At 42.7% G+C, this 24,929-nt stretch overlaps 1 protein-coding gene across 1 annotated transcript; it reads right to left on the bottom strand.

Annotated features, from left to right (window-relative positions):
- Window positions 1-19,473: 19,473 nt before the first annotated feature.
- Window positions 19,474-23,993, bottom strand: LOC130296680 (keratin, type I cytoskeletal 42-like). The gene is made up of 7 exons (XM_056548489.1): window positions 23,568-23,993; window positions 22,919-23,001; window positions 22,559-22,715; window positions 22,180-22,341; window positions 21,975-22,100; window positions 20,865-21,085; window positions 19,474-20,118 (listed from the first exon to the last, which is right to left on the bottom strand). Exons 1-7 carry the CDS (start codon window positions 23,991-23,993, stop codon window positions 19,716-19,718), a joined length of 1,578 nt encoding a protein of 525 aa, XP_056404464.1. The 3' UTR covers window positions 19,474-19,715.
- Window positions 23,994-24,929: the final 936 nt, after the last annotated feature.

Raw genomic sequence — 24,929 nt, 5'->3', positions numbered from 1 at the left:
CGGAGCGGCCCCGTGGTCGCCACGCTACACACTCAGAGCCTCCAGTGCTGCGGAGAGCTCACAAAGGTGGGTGCGCAATGATAGGTTGCGGGGGTCCCCAGTGGCAGGACCCCTGTGATCATACATCTTATCCCCTATCCTTTGGATAGGGGATAAGATGTATTAGGGCCAGAATACCCCTTTAAGTGCACAAATACCTGCAGTAATTTATTTTCACCTGCAGGTGGCATCATATGTACGAGAGCTAGGAACAGGCACTTATATTCATTCATTCATGACGTTTAAAATCTGCAACATATCTGATCATAAAATAGACCATATGTACCAATACAGGTGGGTCTTATCTGCAAGCCAAAACAGTGGGCTACAACCTGCTGGGAGTAGTAGTTGTGCAACAGTAGGAGCTACAGACTGAATTGCTGCTAATGTTTAATTATGTTAACAAATCTGACGTTACTTGTACTTGTAGTAATCATTGCAAGCTGCAGGTGGCGACATTTATATGAGAAAGAGCATTAAAGGAAATGTTATTATGGTACAAGTCTGACATTATGGGATTCACACACCAAAAAAATTAAAAAATAAGTAAGATATAAGTTTCCATGACCAATAATACCGGTATACAAGGAGTAAATATATACCACCACACAATAACTGGCTAATACCGCCATACTGTACTGTACCAGCTGTACACAGGATATGTATATCATATAACTGATTATATATAGGACCATATAGAGGTAGATTCCAGCTGTACACATAATCTGTTCACCATATATGTAAATATATACAGGACCATATAGAGGTAGATTCCAGCTGTACACATGATCTGTACACCATATATGTAAATATATACAGGACCATATAGAGGCAGATTCCAGCTGTACACATGATCTGTACACCATATATGTAAATATATACAAGACCATATAGAGGTAGATACCAGCTGTACACAGGATATATACACAATATAAGTGATTATATACAGGACCATATAGAGGTAGATACCAGCTGTACACAGGATATATACACTATATAAGTGATTATATACAGGACTATATAGAGGTAGATACCAGCTGTACACAAGATATATACACCATATAAGTGATTATATACAGGACTATATAGAGGTAGATACCAGCTGTACACAGGATATATACACCATATAAGTGATTATACACAGGACTATATAGAGGTAGATACCAGGTGTACACAGGATATATACACCATATACAGTAAATGATTCCCGTATTTATCGGCATATAACACACATTTTTTATGCTAAAATTTTTAGCTAAAGTCTATCTGCGTGTTATACGCCGATAAACTGTTTGTGATCACGCAAAAGCAGCTGCAGTTTAATGATTTAAAGCGGGCGCTTTAAATAATTGAACTGCAGCAGCTTCTGCCTGGCCAGAGTCCCACTGCCACTGCCAGATTCCCTCCCCGTCCCCGGCTTTATAGTTATATGTCCCGCCGCCGCCACTGCCAGATTCCCTCCCCGTCCCCGGCTTTATAGTTATATGTCCCGCCGTCGCCATTGCCCAATTCCCTCCCCATCCCCGGTTTTATAGTTAAATATCCCGTCGCCGCCACTGCCCAATTCCCTCCCCGTCCCCGTTTTATAATTAAATATCCCGCCGCCGCCACTGCCCAATTCCCTCCCCATCCCCAGTTTTATAGTTAAATATCCCCCCGCCGCCACGGCACAATTCCCTCCCCGTCCCCGTTTTATAATTAAATATCCCGCAGCCACCACTGCCCAATTCCCTCCCCGACTCCGGTTTTATAGTTACATGTGCCCTGGGGACTGCGGTCCTTCATGCTCCGGCGTTCTCCTGATCTGTCACTGTGCGCTGCGTAATGACGAGTGACGTCCTCAACACAACGTCACTCGTCAGTCAGTGCGCGGCGCACAGTGACAGATCAGGAGAACGCCGGAGCATGAAGGACCGCAGTCCCCAGGGCACATGTAACTATAAAACCGGGGACGGGGAGGGAATTGGGCAGTGGTGGCTGCGGGATATTTAACTATAAAACCAGGGACGGGGAGCGAATAGAGCAGCGGCACTCTGGCCCCACAGAAGCCACTGCACGTCAATGATTTAAAGCGTATTATAGTGATTATATAGAGGACCATATAGAGGTGGATACCATCTGTACACAGGATATATACACCATATCAGTGATTACAATTACATCTAGGGAACTCACAGACATCTTTTCTGATCAGCGTCGTCCTCTTTCCTTTTATTTAACGTCCGAACGGACCAGCTGATCTGTCCGCCCCTGGGTATAACTTATTTTACCCCTTAACGACACAGGACGTAAATGTACGTCCTGGTGCGGTGGTACTTACTTATGTCCTGTAAATGACCGCGAGCATCGGACTGATGCTCGGGTCATGCGCTGCAGGTCTGCTATCAGCAACCAGGGACCCGCTGGTAATGGCGGACATCCGCAATCGTGCTGATGTGTGCCATTAACCCCTCAGATGCCGTAATCAATACAGATTACGGCATCTGCGGCAGTGCGGTCACTAAAATGGATGATCAGATTGCCCGCATCGCTGCTGCGGGGATCCAATCATCCATCTTGGCGGCCGGAGGTCCCCTCACCTGCCTCCTGCCATCTCCAGGGGCCTTCTGCTCTGGTCTGAGATCGAGCAGACCAGAGCAGAAGATGACTAATAATACTGATCAGTGCTATGCCCTATGCATCGCACTGAACAGTATTAGCTCTCAAGTTATTGCTATAGATAGTCCACAATGGGGACTATTAAAGTGTAAAAAAAATCCCCTCCCCCCAAAAAAAATTTAAATTGTCCCTTTTTCCCATTTTACCCCCAAAAAGTGTAAAAAAATATAAAATATATATTGCCGCATATAATGCTGATATTACCGCATATAATGTTAATGATCCCGTACGGTAAACGGCATGAACAAAAAAAAATAAAGTAACGTTTTAGTAAAAAAAATTGATAAGAAATATATTAAAGGTTTTTTTATATGCAAATGTGGTATCAGCAAAAAATGAGCCCTCATACCGCCGCTTATACGGAAAAATTCTGTCGATGAAAATATAAATGAGTTATGAGTTTTAATAGGCGAAGAGGAAAAAACGAAAACGTAAAAATTAAATTTGCTGAGTCCTTAAGGCCAAAATGGGATGAGTCCTTAAGGGGTTAAAGTCCATTCTGCAGGTGCCATGTTATAGAGTAGGGGGGGGAAGACCGTCCTCTTCAGGCTCCGCTGCATAGCCATTGCTCTCCTTTGTCATCATAACGTCACCACGCATGCTGTCCCATCAACCAATAGGAGCAGCGTGCGTAGCAACGTGATGACGGCCATGGAGAGCAACGATCCAGGGCAGCGGTGACGGTCCGGAGTGACGAGGACACCCTGGGGACGTGATGACAGCGACAATTCAGGGCAGCGGTGACGGTCTGGAGTGGCTGGGACACCCCGGGGACGTGATGACGGCGATGGAGAGCGATGATCCAGGGCAGCGGTGACGGTCCGGAGTGGTGGGGACACGTGAGTATAACTTTCTATATTATTATTGCACGGATCCCTCAACATACGATGGATTCAAGTAATGATGGTTCATTTGGAACGAATTACCATTGTATGTTGAGGGATCACTGTACACAGATAGCTGTCAGTCACTGAGTAGGACAACCCACATGACTACTAAGCACAGAATGAACAGAGATTTACCTGAACAAATGAAAAATTGTCTTGGATTTTTTCCCACAATACATCCCACTATACATCAATTTGCTTAGCTCCTCCTGCTCTATAACAGGACATCTGCTCAGCTCCTCCTGCTCTATAACATAATATCTACAAATTGTACTGTATCTATCATCTGCTCAGCTCCTCCTGCTCTATAACATGATACCTGCAGATTGTACTGTATATATATATATATATATATATATATATATATATATATCATCTGCTTAGCTCCTCCTGCTCTATAACATGATCTCTGCAGATTGTACTGTATTGTATATATCATCTGCTAAGCTCCTCCTGCTCTATAACATGATACCTGCAGATTGTACTGTATTGTATATATCATCTACTCAGCTCCTCCAGCTCTATAACATGATACCTGCTGACTGTACTGTATTGTATATATCATCTGCTCAGCTGCTCCTGCTCTATAACATGTTACCTGCAGATTGTACTGTATTGTATATATCATCTGCTCAGCTCCTCCTGCTCTATAACATGATACCTGCAGATTGTACTGTAGTGTATATATCATGTGCTCAGCTCCTTCTGCTCTATAACATGATACCTGCAGATTGTACTGTATTGTATATATCATGTGCTCAGCTCCTTCTGCTCTATAACATGATACCTGCAGATTGTACTGTATTGCATATATCCTCTTCTCAGCTCTTCCTGCTCTATAACATGATACCTGCAGATTGTACTGTATTGTATATATCCTCTGCTCGGGTCCTCCTGCTCTGTAACATAATACCTGCAGATTGTACTGTATTCTATATATCATCTACTCAGCTCCTCGTGCTCTATAACATGAAACCTGATGATTTGGGTCGGATGCTCTGTCATTATGCTCCAGAGGACACTACCTGCACACCGGAAGGGCTAGAAGAGAGCCCTGTTCATTCTTAGGTACTGTGCGAGACTTTGGGAGACACTGCGAGATGTTGAAACTGAGAGGGAGTGCAGGGGAGTGATAAATGTTTACCTGTGACTGAACCAGTAATGTTTTCCAAAAGTGAAATGGGGTGTATTGTAAAATGTGGTGACAATGCATTGCCAATGCCTAAACCTAGTGAAGATGGGCTAGGGGGAGGGGATGGTGTGCCCCTGGTGACATTTAAGGATGAGGGACCAGCAGTGAGTGATATGTCCCAATCCTGTGAGCCTAAGGAGGAGGAGGGAAGGAGTAATAGCCCTGTGTATGATGCCTGTATTGTTATGTCTGGAACTGAGGGGGAGGAAGGTAAACCTCAGGGAGGCATACCAATGGTGGCAGTGGTAACGCGTCAGCAGCATGCCAGGGCTGCAGCTTTAAAAGGAAGGGAGGATGGTGATGCAAAGGGCAAGCTGTGAGACTTGCAAGCCCCAGCAGAGGAAGGTGGAAATGCTAGTTCACCTGGGGGAAATGTGCTCCCTGATACCACGAGATGGAGGGAGGGAAATGAGCATTTCCAGGAAGCTCTGCGCAGTGACCCTTCCCTTGAAGGGCTGAGACAACGTGCTGAACATACAGGTGTTTACACAGATGGGCATCGGGTATATTGGGAAAATGATATCTTGTACTGGGAGACCCTTTCCAAAGGCATGCTAGGGGCCCAGGAGAGAGAAAGGCAGTTAGTGGTTCCTAGGCAGTACAGGAAAGAGCTGCTAAGGTTGGCTCATGAGACCCCCCTGGCAGGACATTTGGGAGTGGCCTATGCGGTCATAGAGAAGGAATGTCTAGCTGTGGTCTGGGCTTTGCAAAAATTACAGCCATACCTGTATGGCAGGGATTTTACTGTCATAACTGATCACAACCCTCTACATTGGTTGGACAGAGTGTCCGGCACCTTGAAACAAATGCTAAAAACATTTGTAGAATCAGAGGGCAGAGACTGGAAAAAGTATTTACCCCATCTGTTATTCGCTTACAGGGAGGTACCCCAAGAATCTACAGGTTTCTCGCCCTTTGAATTATTATATGGTCACAAAGTGCGGGGACCCTGAGATTCAGTTAGGGAAGAATGGGAAGAGGGGCTACCTGCCCCTGAGACTTCTGTGGTGGAGTATGTTCTGAGATTCAGGGACAGGATGTCGGCACTGACTGGGCTGGTACAGGACAACCTCATAGCAGCACAGTCCAGGCAGAAGTACTGGTATGATCACAATGCAAGGGACCGGATCTATGAAGTGGGACAGAAGGTAATGGTTCTGAACCCCATCAGGCAGAATAAGTTGCAGGCTGTCTGGGAGGGTCCCTTCCCCATTTTGCAGTGCCTAGAACCCACCACATATGTAGTTGCCCTTGATGAGAAAGGTCAGAGGCAGAGACAGTACCACATTAATATGGCATACTATGACCCTGAGGAGGTGGTACTCAGTGTATGCAGTGCACCTGAGGAAGGGCTGGGTAGTGATCCCCTACTGGACCTAGTGGAGGAAGCTAAGAGCCAGGGATCCCTTCAGGATGTGGAGATCAATCCACACCTCTTAGCTGCAAAGAAAAGGCAGCTAAATGAGGAAATAGGCCCCTTCAGTGCCATCTTTGCCTGGGAATGCAGGGCCTGAGAAGTCAAGAAGAGAAATAGATGGTTAAAGGAGTAGTCCAGTGGTGACTCAGTGGTGAGCAACTTATCCCCTATCCTAAGGATAGGGGATAAGTTGCAGATCGCGGGGGGTCCGACCGCTGGGGCCCCCTGCGATCTCCTGTACGGGCCCCGACAGCCCAGGGGAAGGGGGCGTGTCGACCTCCGCACGAGGCGGCGGCCGACACGCCCCCTCAATACAACTCTATGGCAGAGCCGAAGCGCTGCCTTCGGTAATCTCCGGCTCTGCCATTGAGATGTATTGAGGGGGCGTGTCGGCCGCCGCTTCGTGCGGGGTCGACACCCGCTATCTAGGCGGAGAGCCGGGGCCCGTACAGAAAGATCGCAGGGGGCCCCAGCGGTCGGACCCCCCACGATCTCAAACTTATCCCCTATCCTTAGGATAGGGGATAAGTTTTTCACCACTGGACTACCCCTTTAAGGGAGACAGATCTATCAGCCTGGACAGGCAAGATCTCTCTGTCCCCATCTATATGTGTATTATAATTATAACTGTGTGTGATGTATTATCCAAGACATGGGTAAGAGGTCATTCAGATGGTGTATCCTTTTGTGTATTGAATTTTATTGGGGGTCTGGCTGTTTGTTTACATCTCCTTTGAAGTCAAAGGCTTTTTTGAAGTCATGCACTCTGGTCCCATCCTATAATCAAACAGATAAGGGGCCAGAAAGAGAGGAGACCCCCTGGTGGGATCAGAGGGGAGGGGGAAATGGAGTCTCCCTCTCAAGAAAGCAGATATGATATTTAAAACAATGCTAGACTCAGTGTGTTCAAGGCTGTTCCCAAAGCTGACAAGACCACCCTAAGAACAGCTGGACTCTCTCATGGACTTATATCATCATGCTGTAAGAACTTAATCTTTTGTTTTCTGAACTTGCCTTGCAAAACTCTTTTATATATTTTCATAACTGTATGTCATTAGTGTTGCTTGCGAATATTCGCAATGCGAATTTTATTCGCGAATATCGCATATTCGCGAATTTGCGAATATTTGCGAATATAGCGCTATATATTCGTAATTACGAATATTGTTTTTTATTTTATTTTTTTTCACAGTACACAGCACAGTGATCATCCCTCTCTGCTTCCAGCTTGTGTGGTGTAAAGTAGGCTCTAATACTACTGTGTGAGACTGGTGCGCGAATTTTCGCATATGCGGAAATTTGCATATGCGGAAATTTGCATATGCTAATTTTCACTTATGCTAATTTTCGCATATGTTAATTTTCGCATGCGCAAATGTTCGTATATGCGAAAATAAAACGAGGATATTACGAATATGCGAATATTCGCAAATATATGACGAATATTCGTCCATATATTCGCGAATATTCGCGAATTAGAATATGGCCTATGCCGCTCAACACTGTATGTCATTTGTTTCTGTATTTTTATATAGTCAGCACTGTGATACCTTTTATCAGATTAAATGTTTAATTAATCAGCTCTGGTCTTTGATCTCTAAATATATGAGCTCAACTTTCTGAAGGCAGCTCTGGTAAAACACGTTTATCTAAGGGTTAATTTGGTGACTTGCTGGGACTAGTAGTGGATACCCAGAGGTCTGGCGGCTTTAACCCTTACGCCATCACACTCTCTCTAGCGTCTTAGCTGGACCGATAGGGTGTGATCGTGACAATGATGTCTGCAGATTGTACTGTATTGTGTATATAATCTTCTCAGCTCCTCCTGCTCTATAACATGATATCTGCAGATTGTACTGTATTGTATATATGATCTGCTCAGCTCCTCCTGCTCTATAACATGATACATGCAGATTGTACTGTATTGTATATATCATATGCTCAGCTCCTCCTGCTCTATAACATGATACATGCAGATTGTACTGTATTGTGTATATATCATCTGCTCAGTTCCTCCTGCTCTATAACATGGTACCTGCAGATTGTACTGTATTGTATATATCATATGCTCAGCTCCTCCTGCTCTATAACATGATACATGCAGATTGTACTGTATTGTGTATATATCATCTGCTCAGTTCCTCCTGCTCTATAACATGGTACCTGCAGATTGTACTGTACTGTATATATCATCTGCTCAGCTCCTCCTGCTCTATAACATGGTACCTGCAGATTGTACTGTATTGTATATATCATCTGCTCAGCTCCTCCTGCTCTATAACATGATATCTGCAGATTGTACTGTATTGTGTATATCATCTTCTCAGCTCTTCCTGCTCTATAGCATGATACCCGCAGATTGTACTGTATTGTATATATCATCTGTTCAGCTTCTCTTGCTTTATAACATGATGTTTTCGGATTGGACTACATTTTTATTGTGATCTTCAAAGGGGTTATCAAGCCAAAAATAACGTCTGATCACTGGACCCCGGCTCTCTCAGCTGTATGGAGTGGTAGAAGGCATGTGCCATCTGCTTGTCCATGCATTAACTATGGTATAGGAGCTCAGTAGACAGTCCATACAGAGAGATGCAGGGCCCCATTCTCGAGATCATGAGCTCATCCCCTATCCTGTGGATATCTTTGGCTGGATAACCCGTTTAAAGGGGTACTCCGGTGAAAACCTTTTTTCTTTTAAATCAACTGGTGGCAGAAAGTTAAACATATTTGTAAATTACTTCTATTAAAAAATCTTAATACTTCCTGTACTTATTAGCTGCTGAATACTACAGAGGAAATTCTTTTCTTTTTGGAATGCTCTCTCATGACATCACGACCACAGTTCTCTCTGCTGACGTTATTATAATAATAATAACACTTTATTTATTGTTGTCCTTAGTGGGATTTGAATCCAAGTCCCCAGCACTGCAAGGCAGCAGTGCTAACCACTAAGCCACCATGCTGCCCTTAGCATACATCTGCTATGCATGGTTGCTAAAATGGACAGAGATGTCAGCAGAGAGCACTGTGCTCGTGATGTCATCAGTGTTCCAAAAAGAAAGGAATTTCCTCTGTAGCATTCAGCAGCTAATAAGTACTGGAAGGATTAAGACTTTTTAATAGAAGTAATTTACAAATATGTTTAACTTTCTGCCACCAGTTGATTTAAAAGAAAAAAGGTTTTCACCGGAGTACCCCATTAAATACTGTGGTTCCACAAACATCAAGGTATATCTAAAGAAGATGGGTTCCTGATGCCTGTACCTCCCAGGCGCTGAAAACATTTATCACCTTGATAATCTCACTCCATTCACGGTAACTTGGAGACTGGACTGAAAATGTTTAGGGAACTTGGCATCTGACAGGCGTAATTACACAGTGATTACGCCGATGAGTTATCACAGAAGAATAATGGCCCAGGTTCACCAAGCTGTAACCAACACTTCATGTAGGATTTTTTATTTAAATATTTTTTTGTGTTTTTAGTATGTTCTAAATTTTCTAAACAGATTATCATGTGTTCCTGTCGGGCCTTTCTTGATTTTGCACCATGACCAACGAAGCAGCTCAGAAACCCTAAAAGGGGGCACAGCCTTTGTGTTTTTATATCTGTCCTGAGATATATTTACTAAGGTTTTTACTACAGTTTTTGGCGCAAATTTATTATCATTATTTATCATTTATTAACCTCTTAACCCCTTAAGGACTTGGGACGTATGAGTACGTCCTAAGTCCAGTCCCTGTCTATAACGTGGGGTCCCAGCGGGACCCCGCATCATAGCGAGATGGTCCCGGCGCCTATTCACAGCCTAAGGCTAATAGCGCGCACCGCGATCGTTCGGCCACGCGCTATTAACCCTTCCGATGCATCGAAAGTGAAAGTAAATGCTTCCCGGCTGCTCAGTCGGGCTGATTGGGATCATCGCGATAAAATCGCGATGCCCCGATCAGCTACCCGGAGAGAAGAAGGTCCCTACCTTCTTCCGTCGGCGTCCCGGCTCTGACTGATTGCTCCATGCCTGAGTTACAGGCTGGAGCAATCAACCGCCGATTACACAGCTTGTTGCCATGCAATGGCAAGGCCAAAATCTGTGTATGCAATCAGCCATTGCAAGCTCATAGGTTCCTATAGGAGCTATGAGCTCGCAAAAAAAAAGTTAACCCTTTCAGGTATTCCCTTCTGAATTAAAAGTTTAAATCACCCGGCATTTCCTAGTAACAAAATAAAACAGTGTAAATAAAAATAAAAATAAACATATGTGGTATCACCGCGTGTGGAAATGTCCGAATTATAAAAATATACCGCGTTTAAAACCGCACGGTCAATGGCGTACGCGCAAAAAAATTCCAAAGTCCAAAATAGCGCATTTTGATCACTTTTTATTCCACAAAAAAGTGAATAAAAAGTGATCAAAAAGTCTGATCAGAACAAAAATGGTACCGCTAAAAACTTCAGATGACGGCGCAAAAAATGAGCCCTCATAGCGCCCTGAACACAGAAAAATAAAAAGTTATAGGGCTCAGAAAATGACAATTTTAAATGTATAAATTTTCCTGCATGTATTTATGATTTTTTTCTGAAGTAATACAAAATCAAACCTATACAAGTAGGGTATCATTTTAACCGTATGGACCAACAGAATAAAGATAAGGTGTCATTTTTACCGAAAAATTTACTGTGCAGAAACGGAAGCCCCCAAAATTTACAAAATGGCATTTTTTCTTCAAATTTGTTGCACAATGAATTTTTTTCCCATTTCACCGTGGATTTTTCGGTAAAATGACTAATGTCACTGTAAAGTAGAATTGGTGACGCAAAAAATAAGCCATAATACAGATTTTTAGGTGCAAAGTTGAAAGGGTTATGATTTTTTAAAGGCAAGGAGGAAAAAACGAAAATGCAAAAACGTGAAATCGCTCAGTCCTTAAGGGGTTAAGGACGTACACCCCGCGCCTGCTCCCCTGATATGACGCAGGCTCACGAGTTGACCCCGCTATGACATAGCGGGATGGTTCCAGCGGTGGTTCGTGTTAATGCCCAGCATTAACCCATTAGACACCACAATCAAAGTTTATTGCGGCATCTAAACTATTCCTGGCAGCTCAGCGGAGCCGATTGGGACCACCGAGATGAAATTGTGGTGTACCGATTAGTTGAGAGGATGGCGGGAGGGCCCTTACCTGCCTCCTCGCCGTCCGATCTCTTCTTAGATTCTCCAGGCAGCCTCAGCAGCCAGGAGCAATCGAGCGCAGATAACACTGATCAATGCTTTACTAAGGCATAGCATTGAACAGTGTAGGCAATCCAAGGATTGCATGTATGGGGACTGCGGGGACTAAAAAATGGTGTAAAAAAATTATTTAATAAATGTGAATTAACTCCTTTCATAATAAAAGTTTAAATCACCCCCCTTTTCCCATAAAATAAATAAAAATTAAACACAAATAAACATCAAAATATGTGGTATTGCTGTGTGCGTATATGTCCAAACTATAAAAATATGTCAATGGCGTATAAGTAAAAAATAAATAAATACCAAAGTCCAAAATTGCGTATTTTTGGTCATTTTGTATACCCTAAAAAAATTTCTAAAAATCGATCAAAAAGTCCCATCAAGACAAAAATGGTACCAATAAAAACTGCAGACCATGGCGCAAAAATATGAGCACTTATGCAGCCCCATATACGGAAAAATAAAAAAGTTAAAGGGGTCAGAAGATGATAATTTTAAACATTCTAATTTTGGTGCATGTAGTTATTATATTTTTTAAGTAGTAAAATAACATAAAACCTATAATTAGGTATCCTTGCGACCGTATAATAAAGAATAAACATAAGATGTCATTTTTACCGAAAAGTGCACTGCGTAGAAACGGAAGCCGCTAAAAATTACAAAATGATGTTTTTTTTCAATTTTGTTCGACAAATAATTTTCTTTTGGTTTTGCCGTATATTTTGTGGTGAAATGACTGATGTTGTTACAAAGTAAAATTGTTATCGCATAAAATAAGCCCCATATACGTCTGTAGGTGGAAAACATAAAGCATTATGATTTCTAGAAGGTGAGGAGGAAAAAACGAAAGTGCAAAAACTGGAAAACCCTGAGTCTTTAAAGTCTTTAAGGGGTTAAAACCATCTATTACCCGTGGCAACCAATCACAGCTCAGCTCAGCAGAGAGACGCACATTGAAAAAACAGCTAAATACACTAAACAGCAAGTAGATTGTTTTAAATCTGATGGATTGTGAAAGTAATATCCATAGGGATTTGGAAAACCAGACAATCTTAGTAAATCTGGGCCAAAGCCTTATTTAAAGGGGTACTCCGCCCCTAGACATCTTATCCCCGTGTCCGATCTTGGGGGTCGAGCCACTGGGACCCCCCGCGATCTCCATGCAGTCAACCGGCATTCTGAATAATATGTTAGGAATGCTGGGTCCTGACGTCATGCCATTCCCCTCTTGTGATGTCATACCACGTACCCTCCATTCATGTCTATGGGAGGGGACGACCACAGACGCCCGAACCCAGAGTTCTGAACATAATGTTTAGAATGCTGGGTGATTGCACAGAAATCACAGGGGTCCCAGCAGCAGGACCCCCACATCTTATCCGCTTTGGAAAGAGGATAAGATGTTTAGGAGCAGAGTACCCCCTTCAAAGTGTACCTGGTAACTGTCACTTTAAAAAAAACTTTTGCCATATCATAGAGAGATTGTTAGAATGAGCAGCCATTGCTGTCTGCATGCTGCCAACAGAATTATATGTCCCTGATGAACAAGTTAGGACAAAACACGTCGGTGCTTAAAAATTACATGGGATTGGGCATTTATCTTTTGTTTTAGTACCAGTCAAACTTTTTTTTTTTAAATCTTTATTTTCAACAACATATTCCATCCATATACATAAGGACACATTGAATAATCCAATATTTTTAATCCATTACCCTCAAAATCCGCCCTGTACTATCGACTCTAAATTTTACATTGGACATTTCAGGATTCATATTTATTCATTTATTTCTCTCTCTCTATATTCTCTTCTCCAACCATCCCAAATCTTCCTTATCCTTAAAGGGGTACTCCCATGGAAAACTTTTTTTTTTTTTTTTTAAATCAACTGGTGCCAGAAAGTTAAACAGATTTGTTAATTACTTCTATTAAAAAATCTTAATCCTTCCAGTACTTTTTAGGGGCTGTATACTACAGAGGGAACGTTTATCTTTTTTGATTTCTCTTATGTCACGACCACAGTGCTCTCTGCTGACCTCTGCTGTCCATTTTAGGAACTGTCCAGAGCAGCATATGTTTGCTATGGGGATTTTCTCCTACTCTGGACAGGTCCTTAAATGGACAGAGGTGTCAGCAGAGAGCTCTGAGGTCTTGACAGAAGAGAAATCCAAATAGAAAAGCATTTCCTCTGTAGTATACAGCCCCTAAAAAGTACTGGAAGGATTTTTTAATAGAAGTAATTTACAAATCTGTTTAACTTTCTGGCACCAGTTGATTTAAAAATAAAAGCTTTCCACAGGAGTACCCCTTTAACTGTTGCTTCTTTTCCCCTTTACTTGTTAATATTTCATATTTCATAAATTTATCAACCAAATTTTTCTAATGCCCACTATTTGGAACCTCCGAAGAGAGCCAGACTCTCAAAATAGAGAGAAGTAGCTTCGAAGGAGACGCCGTCTCAACGTGGCGCTGGACACAGGCAGCAAGAATAGGTAAAGGCAAGGATGTTTATTTGTCCCAGAATGCAACGTGTTTTACTGCGTAAGCAGCTTCATCAGGCATTTTTCCAGACTCTCAAAATAAGCAACTTAGCACAAACGAAAAGTTTTCTCAGAAGAACCCCTTGTTCTCCGCTCCCTTCCTGAATACCCAATAACACTTGGAAAGGAGAGAATTCACTTTCGGCCTGTAGTCTGGTTTTAATTTTTCCTAAAACTTCCTGCCAGAATTTGTTGAGTACCAGTCAAACTTGGGAGAGACAAAAGAGATACAGGGTCGACTTTATTAAGGTGAAAGCTTCAACCACGTAACACCCATCTAGGGTTAAGATCTTTGTACAGTAAAGGTTCCTGTGGTACAGAGGGTCATCTTTTTAAGGATGAAAAAAAAACCTGCTATGTACCATTTGTGAGGGACAAGAAAATAGATTAAGGGACGCACGAGCTGCCATTGCCCACAGTTCTGATGCTTCTGAGCACTTCTCTCCCTGCTGTCTGCACGCAACAAAGTTGGCCCCATAGACTTACATTGAGGGTCTATAGCGCACACTCACTCCAGCTCCCAATCCCCAAGCAATAAAAACTTTTGAGGATTTTTACATTTTTTTTTAAAGGGGCACTCTGCTGCTAGACATCTTATCCCCATTGGATAGGGGATAAGATGTCTTATCGCTGGGGTCCCGCTGCTGGGACCCCCGCAATCTCTGCACAGCACCCGGTGTTCTAAGTGAACACTGGGTTCTGGGGGAAGTGGTTGTGATGTCACGCCATGCCCCCTCCATGCATGTCTATCGGCCGCCACGCCCCCTCCCATAGACATGCATGGAGGGGGCGAGGCTTGACATCACAAGGAGATCTCAGGGGTCCCAGCAGCGGGACCCCAGCGATCACAAATATTATCCACTATTCTTTGGAAGGGGTACTTCGGCGCTTAGACATCTTATCCCCTATCCAAAGGATACGGGATAAGATGCCTGATCGCCGGGGTCCCGCCGCTGGGGAACCCCGTGATCTTGCACGCAGCACTCCGTTAAAATCAGTCCCTGGAGCACGTTTGCTCCAGGTCTGATTACTGGCGATCACGGGGGCCGGAGTATTTTGATGTCACGGCTCCGCCCCCTCAATGCAAGCCCATGGGAGGATTCCGGGGACTTATTTTAACGGGGTGCTGCGTGTAAGATAATGGGGGTAAGATGTCTAAGCGCCGGAGTACCCCTTTAAGGGGATAATATATGGCTATAATCAATAGTGATGAGTGGCAGGGGCCATATTCAAATTCGCAATATTTTGCTAATATATGGACGAATATTTGTCCTATGTTCGCGAAATTCACATATTCGCTATGTTCATTCTCTTTTTGTTTTTTCTAATGCGAAAATTTGTGATGAAATTCGGATAGTGCACATGCACAATTATATTACCTAAAAGAAGAGAGGGATCAGTGTCCAGTCTGGAAGTGTTTATATTCGCATAAATATTTGCATGATAAAAAAAAAAAAAATGAATATTCGTCATTACGAATATAAATCACTAGATTGTAATTATTCGCGAAATCGCGATGCCGATATTCGCGGTAAAAATTTGCATTTGAATATTCGTGCTCAACACTAATAATCAATGGTACCTGGAAGGTACTGGCTTATCAAAAATTCTGAAGTATTAGAAGGTCCTAAAAAAGTATTTAAACTATCTTGACAAAGTACAGAACTTTCATACTATGCAGAACCTTCAGTATTTTATCTTGACCTTTCAAATCCAACAAGACAGGTGTTCATTCTCTTCTGAGAATTGTGAACTACAACTCTCAGCATGCAGTTGTCGGCGTTCGCTGTAAATTGTGATTCCGAACAGCCGGAGAGCTACGGTTTTGTGTGCAGTATTTTGTAGACCTGACTCCCTCACTATCTACTAGATAAGCCTCTGGTTATTAGCTCATGTTACTATTGTGTTGGTACAATCATCTCCAGCTGCCGGAAGGAGAACATTTTTGACATAACACTTAACTATTAGTTGCAGAACATTTCCTTCACACCCACGGGCTGACAATACAGTAATAATCTCATAGGCTCAATGCCAGGATGACACCTGCTAATTCTAGACGCGCTTCGTAGTTTACACAACTTTTTACAACTCTGTAGCACATTATTGTTAAAAAATACATTTACCTTTAAACCATTAAAAGCTTAAAGTATAGTAGAAATTGGCAAATAGATAGTGAGATGCCGAATGTAACCTCCAATGATAATAGAACAGAGCCTAAGTGAGATTTTATAGGTTCTATTCATCCTGGTTCCATGACACCAGCACCACCTGTACTCTCCTGATGGAGCTACTGACCACTGCCAGGGCCCGTTCTGCCTATAGGCAAAATAGGCAGCTGCCTAGAGCGCCCTCCTAATGGGGGCACCGATCTGCACGCTGCAAGATGGGGACGCCGCCCAGCCAGCACCACCGTGTCACCCCAATACAAAAGTAATTACATGAGAAGGAGGGTTATTACAGTGTGTCATCCCAGTAGAAAGGAGATTACATGAGGAGGAGGTTTGTTACAGTGTGTCATCCCAGTAGAAAGGAGATTACATGAGGAGGAGGTTTGTTATAGTGTGTCACCACAGTAGTAAGGTGATTACATGAGGAGGAGGTTTGTTACAGTGTGTCACCCCAGTAGTAAGGTGATTACATGAGGAGGAGGTTTGTTACAGTGTGTCACCCCAGTAGTAAGGTGATTACATGAGAAGGAGGTTTGTTACAGTGTGTCGCCCCAGTAGTAAGGAGATTACATGAGGAGGAGGTTTGTTATAGTGTGTCGCCCCAGTAGTAAGGAGATTACATGAGGATGAGGTTTGTTATAGTGTGTCACCCCAGTAGTAAGGTGATTACATGAGGAGGAGGTTTGTTATAGTGTGTCGCCCCAGTAGTAAGGTGGAGCATATCAAATGGCATAGCTTTCGCCAAGGGTGGCAAAAATCCCTGCGCCAGCCCTGACCACTGCACAGAATAAGCCCTTTAGTTCAGTGAACACAACAGTGTCTTATTGTATCCTTCATGTGTTTATTAGAGTAGAGTTGAAAACTTGAGCCACACAAATGTGGACCATAAACCTCATGTGGACACTAACCTATACTGTAGCGACACTGTGCATAGTAAAATATTCTGATGACAGAATTTACATTACGGTCCAGTCTTCTTCCATTTCATGTTCCCTTTGCACATGCACTTGGCCAAGGACAGGGTCCAGCTATCTGCTCTGTCAGCACTGTGTGTTCTGATGCCTGCAGCGGACCACAATGGTGAGTGTGAACAGTTGCTTGTGCATCCCCGAAGTTCCACAGAGCCTTGGAACATGTTCGGCAGAGGTCGCCATCTCTCCAAAAAGTGCGAGCTGTAGAGATTTACTTACCCCCACTTCTAAATCACAAGCATTTCTCTCTCTCTCCCTGTATGCAATGCAACCAGAAACTTGCTGCCCTCTGGGGAAGCTTTCTGTCTAATGTGATTGCTGCACTTTTGCGACCTATAACCCCTCTGTGTCTGCAGCCCTACCCCAAACCCAATTGCTTTCCCCTAAGTAACAGCAGTGATTAACTGGAGGGATCTGCCTGAACCATCCATCCCATCAGTTAGTTTGGCTTTGCTATGTTTGGATGTAGCCCCCAAGGGGATAAGCGCAAAGTGACTGTTGTTGGTTTTTTTGTGCTTCAGAAGCTGTTCTGTAGAATAGCGATGTACAGATGTGGAGTCTGGATTGCCTGACAGGGCTATCTAGATGTCCGGTGGAAATCCGACTTGGTGGCTAGGTTGGCGCATGCCCGTGCGCCAACCTAGCCACCAAGTCGGATCTCCACCGGACATCTGGATAGCCCTGCCAGGCAACCCAGACTCCACATCTGTACATCGCTATCAGACCGCTTACCAAGCGGGACCGACGGCCGTCTGCCTCCCGACATATACATTCAGAGCGCGCATCAGCGTTGTGCCTGCTCGCACAACAGAAAAAGGTGAGCATCCTTTGTTTTTCCTAAAAAATACCTATTCTCGACATATTACACCATTGGAGCGCCATCTCTGCTTTTTTTTCTCCCTGCTCTCTCTTCTGTAGAATAGGACCAGGCAGGCTAGCCTTTGTAGCCTCAATTCATCAGTGGGCCTTCGATGCCCATGGCCCGGTCACCAATTTCACTGGTTGTCTTTCCATTTACAACATTGGGTAGGTACTAACCAAGAACATTCCTGGAACAACGTAAAAGGCCTTCCATGTTGTAAATGTTCCGAATAAGATCCTCTAGCCCTTGTCCTGAACAAGTCATCCAGCCATCACAATTTGACCCATGACACACACACTCAGATTCTTACATTTGACAATTTTTCCTGCTTTTCAAAACATCAGCTTCAAGAATTGACTGCACACTTTCCTGCCTATTATATCCTACCTCTTGACAGGCACTATTGTCGTAAGAGTCATAAGAGATTCAATGTTTTGCACCTCTTATTGGTTATAATGTTAAAGCTGATTGATGTATACTGTACTGCGCCCTCTGTTGTCTATGTCTTCCCAGTGTTCACATTGTACACAGCTTCTGACTCCATGTGTGGTGACCCAGTACAGAATATAGCATACTGCCCATCCTGTGTGGTAGATGTTGCCTTCAGTGTCCGTCTTGGGCCCACACTACTCAGGACTCTATATCCACTACCTTTATGCTAGGGTTAATGTATTGTCATTTATTGTACACCTGTTTCTTTAATTCCTGTTTGTAGAGATCTTGTTGTTAGGGGAGTGTGCATGAGATGAACCATGTGATTTATCTGTCCAATAGGAATGCTCTAAATCTGCCCCTTGTATAGTGTGGTAGGAGTACAGAGGTCAGAGCAGGCTTGTTCTTAGCTAAGGTACAGTTTGTTGAAGTCTGAAGTGAGTCTGTGAGGTGATTCTGAGGAGGCCTCAAGTCTAATCCTGCAACCACACATCTTCTAAAGAATAACTCCTGTACCCAGGGGAATGTCAAGCCTAGCGGTAAGCACTTAACTCTCGGGGATTCAAGTCAAGTCAGTCAAGTTAGTCAAGTCCAAGTCACTAAAGTCCAGCGTGGGTTGCCATACAAATCAGTCATACACAGCACAATCAACTATAAGTCCCAGCAAGCCGATAAGCTTGTAAGGTTCACCCTGCCCCTCTTTTTATACCAATCTGAGCTGTAACGGATTGTACCATCTATCCAGCATCAGTAAAGTCAGTTTCCCCATAACCTTGCGTCAGAGTACTTATTGCTCCATGCCCGGCCCAGGAGAAGCTGGCTCAACCTCGGGTGATGCATAGGTTAACCACGCCCTGGCGTCACGAAAAGGTTAATTTGCAGATTAGCCTCAACCGACACTACACATGGTTCCCCTCTTACTATCTCTACAATGTCTATTGGCATTAATGTAAATCCAACACTTTCTCTCTTATCCATGATGTTTGATTTATTGACCTTAAAGGAAATGAATCCATCCCACAAAGCAAACACCAAGAAATGACAAACTCATGGTTAATGCATCTGGCAGTTTTATTATTAATTAGGTAGGAAGCATTCTCTGCAGAGTCTGACTATCCCCAACATGGAGTAGACAATCGATAAACAAACAAATATAAAAAAATGATGATGACATTGTTTGTAGTACAAGGGTGACACGATAGACAAAGATCAACGCCCAAGAGTAGAGCTGAGGACAGAGAGTAGGAAGAGGAATAAATGGAAGTTGCTCAAAGCTAAATAAAGTTAAGAGGTTTAGAGTAAACTTTTTCTAGTTTAATTCTTGGACTGGGAGTAGGTTTCTTTAACATCGTCAATAACGATCCTTGGTTTTCCAATGCCACTAATTCCTCCGGAGCCTCCCATGCTTCCTGAGCCTCCCATGTTTCCTGAGCCTCCCATTCCTCCCATGCTTCCTGATCCTCCCATGCCACTCATGTTTCCTAGGCCTCCCATGCTTCCTGAGCCTCCCATGCCACCCATGTTTCCTGAGCCTCCCATGCCACTCATGCTTCCTGAGCCTCCCATGCCACTCATGCTTCCTGAGCCTCCCATGCCACTCATGCTTCCTGAGCCTCCCCTGCTTCCCATACCTCCCATTCCTCCCATGCCTCCCATATTAACTGAGTTGCTTGAACCACTGGAAATCATTGTTGTGTTTCGGGAAATTGAGCCTCTCCTGAAATAGAAAATATATAAGTTTAGCTATAATTATTACTATAATACATACACATGTACATTTCATCAACAACTAGGACACAACCAGAAAAGATCTCAATAAAGAATTCAGAATAACAATAAGTCGTGAACTTTTTTACGGTCATATCTACTGTATTAGCCAGATTCAAGAGCAACTACAAAAATCAGCTCTAAATAATGTAATTCATCATTTGCCCTGTGGGGGCACTGTAGGGAAATTAATGTTATGTTATGGGGAAATAGCTGATAACTTATATCAGAATATCGGTATAAGGTATCGGCTATCGGCCTGAAAGGTCACAGATTATCGGTATCGGCCCTAAAAATCGATATTGGTCGATCCCCAGTTAAAAGTCATACACTGGTATTGGTCAAAATGATAACTTGTAGGATATAGGACTGCTCATATGGTGCTCAGGGAATAGATTATCCAGAAGCATGACAGGCCATGTCTGATAAGCAGAGTGCCAACACCTGGCACCCCGCCAATCAACTCTGACATATACACTGCTAGAAGCAGTTGGCTCCATTCATTGGGTAGTGGAGGTGCCGGATTACTGCAGCACTACTCTCCATCAGTATACAATACAGTTATTGCAATTCCTTTCTTAAATAAGCCATATGCAATGTGAGTGAGTCTTATTCCTCAATGCAGAGTTATGATAAATACAATCAATAATAAGCTTTAAGATTCAGAGGAATTAGAATCAGTTGGTTAATACTCACGTCAGGTCTTCTCCATCAAGAAGTTGTTTGTAGGTTGAGATCTCCTTCTCCAGATGTGTCTTTACATCCATGAGACATCTGTATTCAAAGTTTTGTCTTTCCAGATCAGACCTCAGGTCACCAAGTTGGGCCTCAACATTAGATATCATGTCTTGAAGTTGGGCAAGTTGGCAACTGTACCGAGCTTCGGTCTCAGCCAATGCGTTTTCTAAGTTTTCTCTCTAGGTTTAGGATATGGAAAGCCAGGTGAATACATATGTTATCTTACATAGATAGATGACTTACTCCTTATGAATTCTGTAAACCATTTAAGTGGAAATAGTCCATGATAAGAAAGGAAGAAAAGCGGAGCACTGACCATGTAATCTTCAATCCAAAAATGGCTTTATTCCAATATAAGGTGCAGGGGATACAGGGGAGTGGACTCACAGGTAGAGACTCCGGGCTAGCCCGGAGTCTCTACCTGTGAGTCCGCTCCCCTGTATCCCCTATACCTGATATTGGGATGAAGCCGTTTTTGGATTGAAGATTACATGGTCAGTGCTCCGCTTTTCTTTCTTTCTTATTATGGCCTATAATGTTACTGCATACAGCGTCTGAAGCACAGAGAAACAGGTTTGGATCGGGGTGGCAAGTAAGGAGTTATGTGCTGACATAAAAGGGAACAGGTGTTGGATTACAAACGAACAATGATCCAGCACTTGCAAAAACGAACAGCTTTATTGAAGGTCACTGGACACAGGTAAAACCAACCATATCATCAGACGCGTTTCGAGTGCATGCGCTCTTCGGTGATCACAGAAGAGCGCATGGGCTCGAAACGCGTCTGAAGATATGGTTGATTTTACCTGTGTCCAGTGACCTTCAATAAAGCTGATCGTTTTTGCAAGTGCTGGATCATCGTTCGTTTGTTCTCTATTGGAGTGTCCTGCCAGGCAGAGATCCGAGCACTGCTACGAGGTGGTGAGTTGGAGTACTTTGTTCTTTGTTCGAACAGGTGTTGGTTTACCTAATTGTGAGAGTGGTAGTGCACAGACTTGTGACCTTTGTGTGGATTTAGATTTTACTGGAAACCTCCACAATGTTGACACATCCAAAAACTGGACTCACCAGGTTGATCTGAGCTTGAAGGTCTATTTCCAAGGTTTGGGCTGTGTGACGGAGTTCGATGATTTCACTGTTCCATGTCTGAAGTTGTTGGGCGCTGCTTGTCATTTGTTGGTTCAGCTCTTCACTCTATGGTGTAAGAACATCATGATCACCTTTCGGGTCAAGATAATCTCTATGACCGCTCAGTGGCATTTCATTTTCCTACCTTTTCTAAGAACCACTTCTCGGCTTCTTGTAGGTTGTTGGCCATTATGTTCTCATATTGATCCCTTATTTCTGTTAGCACTTTGTTCAGGTCTAAGGCAGGTGGAGCTTCTACTTCTACATTGACTCTTGCTCCCAGCTGAGAACGCAGGTTGTTTACCTCCTGCAAAAAAGTAAGAGAATTTAGTCCTCGCCTCTAAAGCATGGGCTATGCTTCTAAATTATGTTATTTATGACAAGTGTTTATTAATATTATGCCCAACTTTTAGAAAAAATGTTTTCCATATTTAAAACACAACATTTAATGAAAATTCTTAAAATGGTAAATATCAATAGAAAAAAATGTGAAAAACATAAAAGTCAAAAACTAATTATTTTACCTCTTCGTGGTTTTTCTTCAAGGTGGCCAACTCATTAGTCAGGGTTTGGAGCTGTCCTTCTAGATCTTTCTTAACAAGCAGAAGATCATCGAGGACACGACGTAGGCCATTGATATCAGCCTCTACCCCCTGGCGGAGAGCTGCTTCATTTTCATACCTAAAATTGAATAACATTTTTATATTTTATAACATCAACAATACAATGTAAAAGTCTACCTGGATACTTTGTCTCAGAACCACTGTTAAAGCTGAAACAAAGCAAATTACACAGAAAGCTGTGAACCTGGATAAACATAAAAAATGTGTACAAGCATAAGTCAAAGAATGTTCTGTAATATCTAAAAATTTTCAAGAACCTACTTGGTCCTGAAGTCATCTGCCGCGAGCTGAGCATTGTCAATCTGAAGCAGGATGTTAGCATTGTCATTGCTTGCTTGGAGGATCTGAAAGATGTTTGAGAAATTGAGACATTGTCAAATATGAAAAAAAAAATGGTAAATTGGGTATACACTGTAGAAATATGAACAAAATGAACAAAAATGTAAATATTTAAAATTTTTCAGGAATTTTTTTTGATGGCCTCGCCAACAGCCAGCACCCCATCGATCAGCTGTTTGGCAGAGCTATGGCATCTGGATGTAAACACAAGGTACAGAGCTAAAGACCTAGTCTCTGTATATTGTGTAGTGGTTGTGTTGTGTTACAGCAGCTCAACTCCCATTGAACTGAATAGCTGCAATAACACTGCATGGCCACTATACAATTTAAGGAGCTTCTAGTGTTTATATCTGGGCTCCCAAACTGCTGATTGGCAGGGGAGATGCTGGTTGTTAACACCCTTCTGATCAGCTATCTGAGGATGGGCCATAAAATAATTTTTCCTATAAAACCCCTTTTCTTGTATAAAACTATTTTGTAAATCTATCTTTTGAATAAAATACCGTATAACCTATATACTACTTTTGACCCGTTTATAGGTTGCATACAATAGCAAAATCCATAAGCATACCTGATTGTGAAGCTCTTCAATAGTCTTGAAGTATGGTTGGAAATCAGGGGACATGTAAGGGACCTGTTTTTCGTACCACTCTCGAATGTTCTTATCAAGTTGGGCATTTTTCATTTCCAAAGAGCGCACTTTATCCAGGTAGGACGCCAACCGATCATTCAGTACCTGCATGGTTTCTTTCTCATTGGTGCTCAGGATGTCTTCCCTTGCGGAAACGACACTAGAACTACCATAGCCGAAACTGGATCCACATGTTCCGGCACTACCTAATCCAAATCCATAGCTTCCAGCACTGCCGATGCCGCAACTTTGCATGCTTGGTGCTCTGAAAGATGCACTGGAGCGTACAGATGACATACGGGAAACACTAGAACCTCCCAAACCCCTCATGGATCCAGCTGAAGAAAGATGCTTGATGCTACTCATGATGGTTCAAGTCAAGAAGTGCAGTGAGTGGCAAATGCTTCCTACAATGTGTCAGGGTGAGGGAGCCCGGTTATATACCTCTACAGAGGGTGTTGTCCCCTTTGGGTTTAGTCTGTCATGTAAACATGTAATTCTAGGTTTAGGCATAAATCATGAAAAAATGTGCCCATAAAAACTCTTCATTTGGGAATCGTGATTGTAATTCTGAGGATGCTATATCATTTCTCTTATATAATAGTTGTACAACACACCCAATAAGAAATAACAGGTAACGATAAATTGCAGTAGTAGAACGTCCAGACAATGAACATTTTTAGCTTGAAATACAGTATACTGTGTAATGTAATTACAAAGGGATGCTACCCTCTTATTATTTGTCTGCTTACTCTGAAGTTACACCTACTCTACCTATACGTTTAGAGTTTCTTTACTACCAATAAGAAAACTTGCTTAGCAGTAACAATTTGAATGTAGTCACATAAAACTCTTATATTGTCTATGACACACAGTTAAAGAATGGTTCCATGTTCCTCCTCGACCAAAATTTAGTACTCCATCAATGACATGGGTCGATAATACGTTCCTTACACTTTCTGATTAAAATCCTTAGGTTGGCAAATTTCATGGCTCAAATTTGTTGTTGAGTAGGAAATGCAATTCAAGAATGAGGGCACATTGCAATAAATGGACACAGACAGACATCTGGGGGCCTCAAATAAAAACAATATACAGTATAACCTCTTTTAAAGGGGTATTCCAGGAATTTTTTTTATTTGACTATGCTACAGGGCTGTAAAGTTAGTGTAGTTCATAATATTGTGTCTGTACCTGTGTGTGATGTTGGTCTCACAATTCTTCTGTGATTATCGCCCCAATATTTATTTTTAACAACATACAAAATTACTAATGTCTTGGGATTTCCCAGGGTGCAGTGCG

This window comes from Hyla sarda, chromosome 12 (genome assembly GCF_029499605.1).
Source record: "Hyla sarda isolate aHylSar1 chromosome 12, aHylSar1.hap1, whole genome shotgun sequence".
NCBI classification, from domain to species: domain Eukaryota; kingdom Metazoa; phylum Chordata; class Amphibia; order Anura; family Hylidae; genus Hyla; species Hyla sarda.
This window is presented reverse-complemented; position numbering and strand designations above follow the sequence as displayed.

Bases quoted from the DNA above. Each gene is read 5' to 3' on its own strand.
- LOC130296680 (XM_056548489.1), bottom strand. From the start codon at position 23,993: ATGAGTAGCATCAAGCATCTTTCTTCAGCTGGATCCATGAGGGGTTTG. The intron at 23,002-23,567 runs GTATGCTTATGG...AACATCTTTCAG, and splicing joins TTGAAGAGCTTCACAATCAG to ATCCTCCAAGCAAGCAATGA. The intron at 21,086-21,974 runs GTGAGTCCAGTT...TCCTAAACCTAG, and splicing joins TTCAAGCTCAGATCAACCTG to AGAGAAAACTTAGAAAACGC.